The 13,807-nt window shown below is 42.3% G+C and overlaps 1 protein-coding gene across 3 annotated transcripts in view; it reads left to right on the top strand.

Annotated features, from left to right (window-relative positions):
- Positions 1–1,661: 1,661 nt before the first annotated feature.
- The window catches only part of cacna1bb (calcium channel, voltage-dependent, N type, alpha 1B subunit, b), a 209,735-nt gene continuing 197,589 nt past the window's right edge, over positions 1,662–13,807 (top strand). For all 3 annotated transcript variants that reach the window (XM_078270682.1, XM_078270681.1, XM_078270680.1), the window contains exons 1-4: positions 1,662–1,831; positions 3,464–3,779; positions 8,385–8,663; positions 10,434–10,539. In XM_078270682.1, the coding sequence (XP_078126808.1) occupies positions 1,771–1,831; positions 3,464–3,779; positions 8,385–8,663; positions 10,434–10,539 (762 nt within the window). In that variant the 5' untranslated portion in view covers positions 1,662–1,770. The remainder of the gene's footprint in view (positions 1,832–3,463; positions 3,780–8,384; positions 8,664–10,433; positions 10,540–13,807) is intronic.

Here is a 13,807-nt window from a genome sequence, read left to right as displayed (position 1 = left end):
GAAAGAACTTTATTGCAGGTAAAATCATGGATTCAGAATTCTGTTTCAATTCAAAACTACAGGTTTTAGGACTAAAAGGCACACATACTTAAGACGATTAGGGCCACGTGTGAAAAATGTATTTGAGTTCTGAGTCTAACTTCAGAATTCTGAGTTTAATGTACTTTTATTTATTTTTTAAAGAATTTTTGGGGGGCATTTTTAGGCCTTTATTTGTATAGGACAGGTAAAGATGTGAACAGAGAGAGAGGGGGAATGACATGCAGCAAAGGGCCGCAGGTCGGAGTCGAACCCGCGGCCGCTGCGTCGAGGAGAAAACCCCTACACATGGGCGCGCGCTCCACCAGGTGAGCAACCCAGGCGCTTAGTTTAATGTACTTTAAAGTCAGAATTCTAAGTTTAAAGTCAGAATTCTGAAGTGTATATAAGCATTTCATTTACAGAGACATAACATTATGAATTAAAGACAAAAAGGTATTCCTTGTTAAAGGTCCACAGGTGTTTTCACTAATTTGCCTGATTAGACCACCTTTTAGGAATGTGGAGGCGTGTGCAAAATGTGTTTGATTGACATCTTCCATCACTCTTTCAGTAATGTCTTAGTTTAGCATGGTAGCATGCTACCAGTTGCTGCTTAGCACTACACAACGTACAGCTGAGGCTAATGGACATGTCATTAGTTTTTTCAGGTATTTGGTCATAAATTGATTTAAATGTCTGTACCAAACGTGCAATTCATCCAGTTTTTTTTTTAATTTGATGTTTAACACTCAAGACCAAAGTGATGTTGCTCCTGTCCTGACAATGCCATCTGAAGCTACGCTGCTAGCTAGGTTAAAATGTGCATAGATGTCGGTATTTTATCAAGCTAAACAAAGCTGTGCCTGAAAAGTTTAAATATTACAGTCTTAAAATCTTATTCCGCAAGTCCCTTTAAGTACAGCTGTTGGAAAAAAATGTACAACAGAGTAGTAAAAAGAGCAATATTCCTCTGAAGCTAAGGAAGAGAAAGTCTCAAAATGGAACTATTCAAGTACGGAGCCCCAGACATGACGTGGGAAAAATAAATAAATTGTGGCCACTATATAGGTGTAATGGCACGGAATACTAATTTGTGGCCACAGCATACTAACTCGTGGCCACGAAATAGTATTTCGTGCGCACATTATTATACCTATATTGTGGCCACGAAATAGGTATAACGTGCGCACGAAATACTAATTTGTGGCCACGGAATACTCATGTAGCCTACTCAGTGCAGTACCTGAGTAGGCTACTCTGCAACCAAACTCAATCAAGCAAGAATGTTGTAAAAACATTTATTATTCAGCAGTTATAGTAATAAACACCGAGAGGATTTGGATTCAAAGTATCGCCTGTAGCACCAATGTGAGGAAAACACAGCAGGACGTGAGTAACTGTAACATGTGCAGGCCCTTTAGGTCTCATAAACTGGCCGATGATTGCTCCCTTCCTGGTTACCAGGGCGGACAGCGAAAACAGAGCCGATAATTGAATCCGAGACATTTCTCCTCGAGCATCGAAGACGGTTGGTCTGATAACGAGGTTCTAAGTGGCCGGACAGGAAGCAGCCTTTCCGCATTCCAAGGTGGGAGCAACTTTTTTTTTTTTTTTTTTTTGTCTTTGGTGCCCCTGACCTGGTGCCTCCTGCAGGCAGACATAATACAGTACATGAACTGTGTGAGGGTCAAATAGTTGCTTTATTCCACTGTTGAGTTGGATTTATGTCAGTAACCCTGGAGAGCAGTTATGAAGAGAGCACTTCCTTACAACTCCAGATGGCAAGAGAGACGATCGACTGTGGTTTATGGTACGTTCATTCTCGTTCATACCTTCTTTGTTTGCATTGGTTTACATAGTTTTTATTGCATTAATAATCATTAGGGTAGAACATCCTGAGTAAAGGCCCCTGGGCCAAACTGACAGCCGGGGTCCATCACAAGATGATTAACAGGATAGAAAAGCAGAAAATAATTTCCACAATATGACATTTTTTTTATATTATGTAAATTTATGCTATGTTATTTTTCATAATATTTTAATTTTTTTTAATTTTTTGACTGTGTAATGGAAATTATAAATCACATAGTCTAATAATTTAGTTCAATTCAAAAGTTGTTTGTTGACTTTTAATGCAATGCCATCACATCTCTGTTCAAACACACATCGGTAAGGCTGTGTCTGGGCTGAAAAATAGGCCTGAGGGGGGTCTATTTGGGGGAATTAGCAGTGAAACTGAATTGTGATTATCAAGAGAGATTATGGCAACGTTGGAAAAAGTCCACAGTGGTTTAAGATAATACCCCCGTTTCTTATGAAAGGATGCGTTTGCAGCTTTGCAATGCACTTTATTTGATATGGATAGTTTAAGCTGGGTAATGGCCCCAAATCCTTTTTTCACAGCAGACATTTTGACTTGTCACAGCAGGAAAAGCACAGGTGTTGCCAATAACATTAATGATGGCCTAGTGTCCCAGTAAGCCATTATGGTGTGACAGGGAGCCGGCATGCACAGTACCAGGACCCTGAAACGGATAACATCTAAATGGAGTTCAGCCATCAGTCATTTTTGTTAATTACACCAGTGCTTTTCCTACTGTGACATGTCAAAATGTCTGTTTGAACAGACCTGTTGTGTCTTGGCTCACTGCCCGAAGCGAAGAAGACCCAATTCTCAAATGGCACACAGGTGAGGTGTATACTTTATTGAAAGCACTTTCAAACCATTTGGTTTTTTGAGAGGAAAAAATTAACTTCGAGGACAACCTGCTTCGTCCCCACCTGGAATACAAATCATTGTATAAGTACAACAAGGGTTTTGGGTATCAAACACCAACTGCTGGAGGGCCCTGTGGCTTGACAGCAGCTAAATGGCATCCGTTAGCATTACAATAGATTAAAACACTGTGTTGCAAATGTCTTCGCGGAAAAGAGTATCTCTAAAAAAGGTGTTAACTATTAACCTCGCTAGCCAAACGGAAGCTGTGTATTTAAGCCACTTTTTAGCACTAGGCCTGCTTTCTTTTGAGATAAGACAGATGCTGACTTCCTAAAGTTATTTTTATATTGTGCAGCATGTAAAATTGGGCATCCACGAATCAGAAATGGCACGATGACTTCTGTCTTCCTATTGTGAGGCCTTTATTGTGCCTTCTTATTGGGGCAGCAGTAGCTCAGTGTTGGCTTTGGCCAATTCAAGTTCCAGCACGAACCAAGTACGCGGTGTGGACTGGTAGCTGGAGAGGTGCCAGTTCACCTCCTGGGCACTGCGCAGGTGCCCTTGAGCGAGGCACCGACCCCTTAACTTCTCGAGGCGCTGTGCTGCAGTGACCCATCATTCTGACATCTCTCCACTTTGACACGTGTGTGTGTGTGTTCATCCAGAAAAAATAACAATGAATAACTGCTTCATGAATTTCTTTCTTTGCCCTAACGTTGCCAGCGGTACGCGCAGCCACATTGGGCTCCTGGAGGATGCTTACCCTGGGGGCAGAGTACGAGGATACCTGGGCTCGGTCACCTGACAGGAGGGACCGTCCCAGTCAGCAGGTAGAGGAGGAGGCGGGGCCTGTCGAGGGGGCAGACACCGGCGCTGGAGACCCTGAGGGGCCGTCGTGGAGAGCCGGTGATACCGACACCGTGCAGAAGTATGACACAGTTTTACACCTGGATGTGCAGAGCAGAGCGGGAAGGAGAGACGGTGTCCGTCAGATCTTCAGGAAGCACGAGACCCTGAACAGCACGCCACGGCCCTGCGGGTGAGTCGTACGAACCTTGACACTTAATATTAGCATTTACATTCCCTTCAGGAAAATTAAAACGAGTAAACAGGGTTTCTGTGTGGGAATACTACATGGCCCCTTAGGCCTATTTGTTCTGTGATTAAAAACGATTGAAGCTAGCCACATTAGCCGTGCAGCATGCTAACGTTAACATCAACAGGCAAACCTGCAAATAAACAGTAAAACAACTTAAAGGTGGCCAAACTTACAGCGTCCAAGTTTGGTTGGGTCACAGGAACCAGGTGTTACCAGGAACACCACATCCACAGGAAATCACAATGGCTGACCTCCACTCCAACTATAGCTTTGTTTTAGGGCGTGCCAAACTAGCCAGGCGGGCATTATGTGCAATGGTGACGTAACCAAATTATGGAAGTAAAGGCTGCAATTCAAACAAGGCGTTTCAGGCAGTTCAGGAGAAGTGTTTTCTGTGGGAGAGACAACTTCCTTCAGTGGGGGGTGAACTTTAAAGACCTTTTACGTCAGAAAAAACTATAAAACACACTAAAGGAAAAACCAAAAAGCACAATAAGGCCTCTTTAGCTAAATAATTTTAGAATATTTAACATAAGCACATAACTAACTTACTAACTTACTTGCACATTACTATAATAAAGGTAATTACACTACATTTTGACAGAGGCGGAACCTCTACAAGACAGGGCCTTAAAATAAGTAAATAAAGCAGGATCTCCTCATGTCACTGCTCAGCCAATCAGAAATCACAGTCATTATATATTGTGCTTTAGTTGTGCATATTCCCAAACACATATTTCAATTGGCAATAACAAGTTGACGGTGACAAAGGAAGCCCAGAGCTTTTGCGGGCCTACAATAAGGGTTAAGGCGGCCTAAAGCCTTTATACATTTTTTTTATTTTATTTATTTTTTTTTGTATAGAATACTAAGCTATTCGAATAGCCTAATAATTGTTGGCATGATTTTATAAATCATGTTTTAATGTTAAACATACATGTGGCACAGTGAATGAATCCTTAGGATTAACTGTATCTGTGGATGGCTACCTTAGTGACTACCTTACCTATAGGCCAGTAAGCAGTAATTTGGAGGGCCCCCTGCATTGACTCTGAGGACCCCCTAGAGGTCCCGGTGCCCCGGTTGAAGATCCCTGCATTGGTCTTTTTGGCAAATTGGGTTCTACCGTTTACAAATGAATCTCCAGTTCACTGGATATTTTCCATTGGGGATTTTATTACAAAGGCAACATTATAACAGTTTCTTTAGCAATGTAAGCACAACATTGGCTAGATAAGACAGTGACTCTGTTGTATTCGTTTTGCAGTACGTTAGCTGAACCACTAGATGGCTCCTCAGCCATATCTAAAGCATTTGTATTAATGATTTGGCTGCAGATGATGTTAACAGAGAGCTAGATTAGATTTTTTTTTTTAATGATGAGCAAAATAACATAAGACTGGATCCATTTATACTTGGCCTATTGATTTGAATAAGTGAACTAGTCTAGTCAGGTGTGCAGTTGGTTAACTGAATTGGATTAAGGGTTAGGATTAGTTGGATTGAAGGTTAGTCAGGTCTGGTGCTGTAGGTGTTTGCAGTGTGTCTCACACACACACACACACACACTTCACACACGTTCATGGATAAATTCTAACATCTAAACGTCTGAAAGGGCACCTTACACCTTCCGTTTCAAAACGACTGACAGCACAGTATCAGAGCTGACACTGTCTGGCCAAAAGTATGTGGACACCACTGCCCACATACCTTTCATGTACCTTTTTGTTTACTCATGGTGAAGTGTTTGTGTTCACATACTTCTGAACATATATTTTATGTTGATTGAATGGCAAAAAATAACAGAAAATGTAGAAAAGTAGCCTATTATCTGCTATGTTGTGTGCCTCTTGTGGGGGGGGGGACCACAGGAAATGAGAGCTGCGGGGTGAAAACTAATACACGCTTTAAATCTACAGTAAGTGACCAAGTAAAAAGTTGTTGATGTCGCATTTTAATCCATTTTCTAAATCTAGTTTTGAAAAGCATGACCATCATCTCCGGTAAACGCCACGCACAAAATGTTCCCAACGGTAATTCATGTTCATGTAAACAGGCTATTACCTAAATTTATAGTGGTCTGTGAATCCCTGTAGCCACCATAAACATGGCTGGTTTATTTCCTTCCTATGATAAATAACTCACCCCTGACATATACAGAAAGAGAATAGTTAAACAGAAACATTGACCGTGTGTGTGTGTGTGTAAATGAGTATTTGTTTCTGGAAACGTAATTAACATTCACAGAGGAACAGAGTTTATTATCTAGGAATATTCCCAAATACTCGGGTAAGTTATCTACAAAGTCCTGTTTAGAGCAGCCGATCAGCTGCAGTACACTTTGCTGACACCAAGCCTGGAGTGCAGTCACGTTCAGGCCAACAGAGGTTATAACGTCTGCATAAATATGTATAAACCATAGTTTTTGTCTTGTCATTATCTCCGTAGGTATACATAAAATTACAGAGGAGCAAAAACAACTGTGAGGAGCTTCGGTACTAATTATGAGTTTCTCAGAAATGCACTGTTTAGTGCAGAGCTTCTGTTGGAAAGCACTTGCTGTAGTCAATAATAACCCCAGTGTGCTGTCTGGGGTCCTGGAGAGCCTGGCCGTCTTTAACGTCTCAAAAATCATACAAAAACATGTGCTATCACCTTGATACATCATGACTTTTACTAATTTTATGAGCTTAAAAATATGATTTTGAACCACAGTTTCAGAGGTCCACTATAGAAAATGATGTCTTACCTTTGTTTGGCGTCTGAGACCTCAGCTTTAAAACATGGTTATATATTGTGCACTATGGATGGACGCAGCACTACCCCTCTAAAATCCCAAATATGTCTATTTGGATTTCTGTATTGGAGTTTTTGAACGGCCGTGGGATCAATTCCGACCTGCGGCCCTTTGCTTCATGTCTTCGTCCCCTCTCTCGCCCCTTTCATGGCTAAACCTGTGCTATCAAATAAAGGCCTAAAATGCCAAAACAACAGGGAGCTGGACCTCTCTGAGGTAAAACTGACCCCAAACATCAGTAACGTCACCATGTAGGATCAATATGTACATTTCTATGTGAATGACTTTTGGCAAATACAATTAATATACAAAAGTATTTTGTTATTTGATATAGCAATGCTTTATGGTAATCTATGGTAGTTTTTTTCCCACCTTCATTAAGTGTGCAAGTCCAGTTCTAGTGAAGGGTTGCCACTTTAGTAATTGTCTGTTTTAATGAGGTAATGAAGAAGAAGAAAAAATTGAGTTTTAATCCATTATTATTTTGACACCGTGGGACCCCAAACAATGAAGATGTGAAGCTAATGTGTGATTAAAAATGTGTGAAGAGTTCATTTGCAAAAGTAGATAAGCCCTTTTTTTAAATGAATAAATTGAAAATAATAAAAAAAAAACTGTTTGACATTTCATTGACTGCACACAGAAAGCATGACCAAAATGTAAGATATCTTATTAAAACACTAGTTTGATATTCCCTGGATTGCACACACAATGTGAAGACTACTGGTTTACATCCACATTCTAGAATTAGCTTTTCATTTACCTTATGTAATGTTTTTTAAAGCAAGTGTTTGATTCTGCCAACAAGGTAGGTATGCAAACAGTATTTCCATGAACATACATGAAGTGTGACTTTATCTAGTGAGTTCACTGCAACTTCCTGAGAAAACCAGTCTGATCTTTGCTTGACTTTTCTTCAGTCTGAATGTGGTCACTTACTACATGTTTCTTCTTCTTTTATAAGCTGCTATCCTCTGTATAGAAAACCCGTTTTCCCTTGTTGACGCTAAAAAGAAGATTGATTAACGCTCATGTTTGGACCCGCAGGCCTTTTGTGAACTTAATTAGTTTTACAGTCTCTCTTTACAAGCAGCCAACCAACAGACGCTGAGCGCGTCTGTGCGCTCCAGTCACCGATAGGCTAATTTTGGTCACATGCGCTCTTCCTTATTCCACTGAGGACTCGCTATATAGCCTTCAGCCCCCATACAGCGAGCGATCAAACAGAAATCACAGGATGTTGGATTGGCTTGTGTTATTGCTTTCACCTGGGGGAAGAAAACGGAGTAATTCTGGGGTTTTCTGACGCTCCTGCTGATTCTGCCTGACACCCTGGACGTTTCAACTGGTGTTCGGATGCTGACACGATGCTGTCAGGATTTTAGACAGAGACAGGGTGATTTGGTTTTAATTTCAGCGTGATTTTTCTTTTCCACTCCGAGCCCGGCTTGTATGGATGCAACAGTCTCAGCGAAGTGAATCATTTTACAGCTGAAGTGCTTTTTTTTTTTTTTTTTTTTTTTTTATTGCTTTAAACTTTTACGTTTTAAATTTCCCTGAAGATGAATGGATGGAAAGGATCAAGAGGACATGGTTTTCAATGAGGCAACAATCATTGTTCTGTTTTCCAAACGCAGCGCTTTCTGTAACACTGTGGTTTGGATGAAGTGTGTTTGTTGTGATGCGTCTCCCCTCCATTTCCACTGACACCAGTTTGGATTTACCCTTTCGGATCTGTCCGTTTCCAGAATGGCTCGCTTCGCAGAAGATCTACCCACCCGCTATGGAGGAGGCTCAGGCGGCGGAGGGAGAGGCGCACCGGGCGCTGGGAGAGGGGGTGCCCGGGGTGGTGGCGCTCAGGGTGGCCAGAGGGTGTACAAGCAGTCGATGGCCCAGAGAGCCCGGACAATGGCCATTTACAACCCGAACCCTGTCAAACAAAACTGCCTCACTGTCAACCGCTCCCTCTTCATCTTCCGCGAGGACAACCTCATCAGGAAGTATGCAAAGCGAATAACCGAGTGGCCATATCCTTCCTAAGCAGTAGCACCCACCACGCACAGAGCAGGTGCATCTGGAGCCTATAACCTGTCTGTCTGTCCTTGCTTGGCATCCACACACACACACACACACACACACACACACACACACACACACACACACACGTTTAAAAAGCAGAAACACACCACCGCCCGCAGGCCTATTAGTCAAGCTGTTGTGTTTCTAGGTGCTGATGTGGGTTATATTATGTGCTTTCAGTTGATGTTGCTGTTGAATGAGCAGTTATTTTCACACTGTGGAGTAGCAACAGTGTCTTTCTTTCTTCCTCTCCGCGCAACGCTGACTGCACCTGCCGCTCCGCTTCTTATCTGTGTTCAACATGACACAAAGATGTTTTAGGTGCGGGCAGTGAAAAGACTTCACATCCGCCTTTTGTGTTGCCTTTTCTATTCTCCAGCTCAGCTTAGAGCCTCTAGGCGTCCATATCGACTAAGTTCTTTTGTCAAAATGTCAGCCGTGAACTGTCTACCGGGCAGCATTCCCAGCGTTAGTTAATAACGATCAAACGATCGACGCAACTAGAAGTCAGTAAAAAGCTGCGTGCGTATAAGGGCAGTGAGTCAGTGGTGTGGCTGCGTACACTGACTGCCCCCCGGTTCTCCAGTCATGTCATTCTTATGAAAAGGCGCAGTTTGCTCTGGAGAAAAGAGACCGGGTCCAGGGTAGCAGCACCGCCTCGTTGTCTCAGTTAGGAGCCCTCTCCATGGTGCTGAAGTCGCCCACGTTCATAGAAGTGAACCTCTTGAAGTGAGGTTAAATCCACAATAGCAGCCCATGAGGACAATGCCATCTAATGCAAGAAAAGTCTGGAAACCTGTGATTTGGTGTGAAAACAAGTTTAAAAAAAATCTCGGTTCATAAGCAAAAAAATGATCTTTTGACCCATTTGTACATTAAAATATACAATTTCCGTGCTCTTAAAAAGTCCTCTAAAATACCAGAAATCCAGTCAGTGCTTGTTTTGCAGTGAGATGACAATGCTTGTAAGCAGTCCATGCGGTTTACCAACACACGAGAGCTGGATCTGCACTGTGGGTGACAGTAAGAACAACATTAGCTGTAATAGAATAACAATGACTATCAATTTATCCGTGACCTCTATGAGTTGAACTTCACACGCCATGGAACCAAAAGAAAAACGCACAGGAAACTGAAAATCAAGTTGCCATTATGCCCATTTCCTTTTTAAGTTTACTGCCAGGAAAACAGCATTCTGGTTGCATAATCAGGGTGTCTTATGGGTAATAATCCTACATCTTGGCCTTAATGGGCATAAGCTCCCTATTCCCTCGCAATTCATAGGCTCTCAATAGGCCCTAACCCGCGGGCAATGACCCAGTGAAAATGGATTGCAGAATGAGCCAACCATTGAAAATGGTTAGAAATGGCCAACCAGGAAAGATCATGAGCACATGTATAGGATGCTTTCTTTCTATAAAGCCTTCAACCAGAGCCTGATGGAAGGTATATGCTTTAGAGGATAGATTATGTCGAAATTTAAGTTGAATTGCATTTTTCATACAGCAACATGCAGGAAGATTTGCGTCTGACGTGTTTTTATTAGACTAAGAGTTACCAACCTTGAGTGGCTACTCCATTCTACTCCTGGTAAATACATGTATCCTGTTTGAAAAGTCGGCCTTTAAACATTCCATATGAAAATGTAATTTATGATAAAGCTGTGAAATGAAATGAATGCAACCTCTTCTCTTCCATCTGCTCCTTAACCCTCTCACTCCATTTGAGTACATGATCCTTGCTACAATTATCGCCAACTGCATCGTTTTGGCCCTGGAGCAGCATCTACCTGCCAGCGACAAGACACCCATGTCAGAACGCCTGGTAAGTGCTTCAACGTGTTGGAGGTCACTTTCTCTTAGACAAAGTGCTTTTCGGCAAGCAGCTAGTCACACAGAAATGGAGAGTAATCAAAGGTACCACCCCAGTTAAAAAGTGTTTTTCCTCCAGCTCCTCAAGGAAGCCATCAGAGCCTCTCTGTGAGCTAGGCTGTTCCCCCAGCTTCTCAGTTTAAAACCAACATTTGAACTGTGACAGTCAAGTCGCATAGCTAACCAGTACCCGAGAGTTTATCTTTAAATAGAGAGCCAAAGACATTACAAACAGCTTGGTGTGAAAAAAGTCAATGAATTCCTCTCATATTCAACCACCTGCTTCTGTTTTTTCCCCGAGTTAATCCGACAGCTGTGATGCAAATTCAGCAGTGAATATGTTACAACCAGGAAAACAAAAAAAAGGTATCATTCAGGAACCAGAGATAAGAGTGGCTACACAAAGGAGAAAACAAGCATCCTCTTCCCGCCTACTTCCACCTCGAGGATGTAATACAACAAGAAGCCTTTTAATTAGAAAAAGAGATCAGCTATTATTTATGAAGCTCTGTCAACTGAGTAGGACGCGTGCAGTAAGTGGAGGCGATGATAGAAGCTTTTCAGTATGTATTTCAGATCCATTGGTGGTCTTAAGCGCCATGATCTTTAGGGATTTCCCCAGCCGTCTTCTGTAAGTGTATTTTAGATGTATGTATAATAGATGTTAACATGCTACTTGTACAGACATTTATCCAGGCAGTCCCCCCCCCCCCAGCCCTGTCATTACATAACACATATTCAATTGTTTTGTCTATGAATCTTGTCTTTGTATAGCGTGCCAAAATTAATATACTGTATGACACATTGAATGTCTGTCATTGTTGAAATGTGCAGGCTCCTACGGCTTCTCTTAGTGGCTAGGAAGAGCTTATCTGCTTCGCAACAACAACAAACTGTCATTATTTTTACCACCACAGTCTTCACGCTGGATGCAACAACTCTTGTTCAACATACATTATCTCTGGATGTTCACTGTACTCAGCCAGTGCTATAGAAAAGGTCACATTTCTTATAGTGCTCAGGCCTGTCACACTGCCTTTACATGATTATTTATGTTGAAGGCTGGGGGATGCGGGGGGGGGGGAGAGAGAGAGAGACACTGTCTGTCATGTTGTAGTATGCTGGGTGCAAGGAAGGAAAAGCGAAGGAGAGAGAGAGAGAGAGAGAGAGAGAGAGAGAGAGAGGTTAGCGTAGGCACGAGATATCTTCCGCTCATGCCCCGTACATCACCCCAGGCTCTTGCAGATATTAATGGAGGCAAAAGAAAAAGTGCCATGTCATACGCGCCTGATCTATCTCTTTTACTTACAGCAAGGCCCAGGGTTAACCATGCCACATTGTAAAGACCAAAACTGACACACTGTTGATTGTATTTAGAAAAAAATAACAGAGTGCCCAAATGAATCATCTCCAGTCATGTGTGTTGTGCATATGCTCTCAGTACGAAAGTGCCCTTTAAAACAGAAATATATTTGAGTATGTTTACATGCACACCAATATTCCACTATTATTATTAATACAGGTCATGTAAACAGCATATTCCGGTTGGATATTCCAAATAAGGCCTTTTTCCGAATATAGCATTTTCCGATTAAGACGTGGGATATTCCGGTATTATTCGGGTTTTAGAGGCATTCTTTGGACATGAAGCCTATACAGCGCATTCAGAATATACATCTCTATCGGGGGTTTTACCACAGTTTACGGCCTCTTGCCTGTTTACGGCTTATGGTCAGCTCTGTGCGTTGCTATGGTTGCTATGACACAAACCAACCAGCCAACAGTTTGCAAGGCTGCAGACCCGATAAGGAGAAACACAGCTACTTTTAAACAAGACTTGGATATCAACAGGTTTTTGGATATGCGCACACATCGCTACATCGCTGGTTGAAGGACTGAAAGAGGGACGCTGTGTTCACACAGTCCAACAAGTCCGCCACTGCTGGCAAACTTTGAAAAAATCGTATTTTGTACGGCTACATGTAAACGGGAATATTAGTGGAATATTCACTTTCATTAGCCATGTAAACTGCTTAGTTGGAATCTCGTCTTTTTTCGGAATAAGGGCAAAAACCGGAATATTATGTACATGTAAACGTAGTCAGTGTCCTATTGGAAATGTGCTTTTGATTTGCCCTCATTTCACACTAGAGGGGCACTTGAGCAGCATGTCCCCCTCTGGTCACTCCAGGTACTGCCCAAATCCATTATTCCATGCTTAATTTTTGTCTTACTGTCACACAAGAGGGGCACTTGAATGGTCCAAGTGCCTTTCTGGTTGGTCAAAATGTTGGCCCAAGTAGGCCTACCCCTTGGTCCTGTACACATGCTCTTCGGCTTGGCCATCTACCATCGTTTTACCCCTATGGTTGGACCAAGAGGCCCCCAATTGCCCTTGTGGTTGCTCAAAGTGCTGCCAATTCCTTGCTTCATTTTTGCACAATAACACACAAAAGGGGCACTTAAATGACCCAAGGTACCACTTTGGTTGGTCCAAATTTCTCACTGGTCAACCCAAATGCCCTTGAAATACCCTTACGATTGGCCCTAGTGATTCCTGAGTGCCTCCCACTTCTATGCTTTATTTTTGCCCAAATGTTACACCAGAGGGGCAACTGAACAGCCCAAGTTCCAAGCCCATTTCCAAAGTGGCCTTCTGGTCATTATACATGGCCTTCTGTTTACTCCAAGTCCCCTCCCCTTCCCTCTTCATTTTGCCCTAATCTCACGTAAGAAAGGTGCAAGTGCCTTTGTTGTTGCCCCTAATGCCCCACTGGTCAACCCAAGCTCTTCTGTTCTTTTTACCATTTTCCCTACTGCAAGTACACCTCTGCTTTTTTTTATTTTCTTTGACCCAGGTACCCCACTAGTTTACTAAAATGTCCAAGCATCCCTTTGGTTGACTCAGGTAGCTTGGTTGGCTTGGTTACCCCAATGGTCAGCCATAGAGCCCCACTGCTCCTTTTGCACGGCACCAGTCAACTTCTCTGGTGTGGTAATGGGGCACAAATGAACCATAACCCCTACCCAAAATTTGCTCTCATCAATTTAAGTTACTTTATTTAATATGTCTGAACACATTAAATGAGCAGGGCTGAGGCTCCGTTGATTTAACATTGCTCTTAAGATCATACTATGTGCATGAATATTTGTTTTCACTGTATTTACTCTTTTTATCAAAAGAAGATGGCTCCACTTTTTGCACTTCTGTTTATGCTGCT

This window comes from Sander vitreus, chromosome 16, assembly GCF_031162955.1.
Source record: "Sander vitreus isolate 19-12246 chromosome 16, sanVit1, whole genome shotgun sequence".
Classification (NCBI taxonomy): domain Eukaryota; kingdom Metazoa; phylum Chordata; class Actinopteri; order Perciformes; family Percidae; genus Sander; species Sander vitreus.
This window is presented reverse-complemented; position numbering and strand designations above follow the sequence as displayed.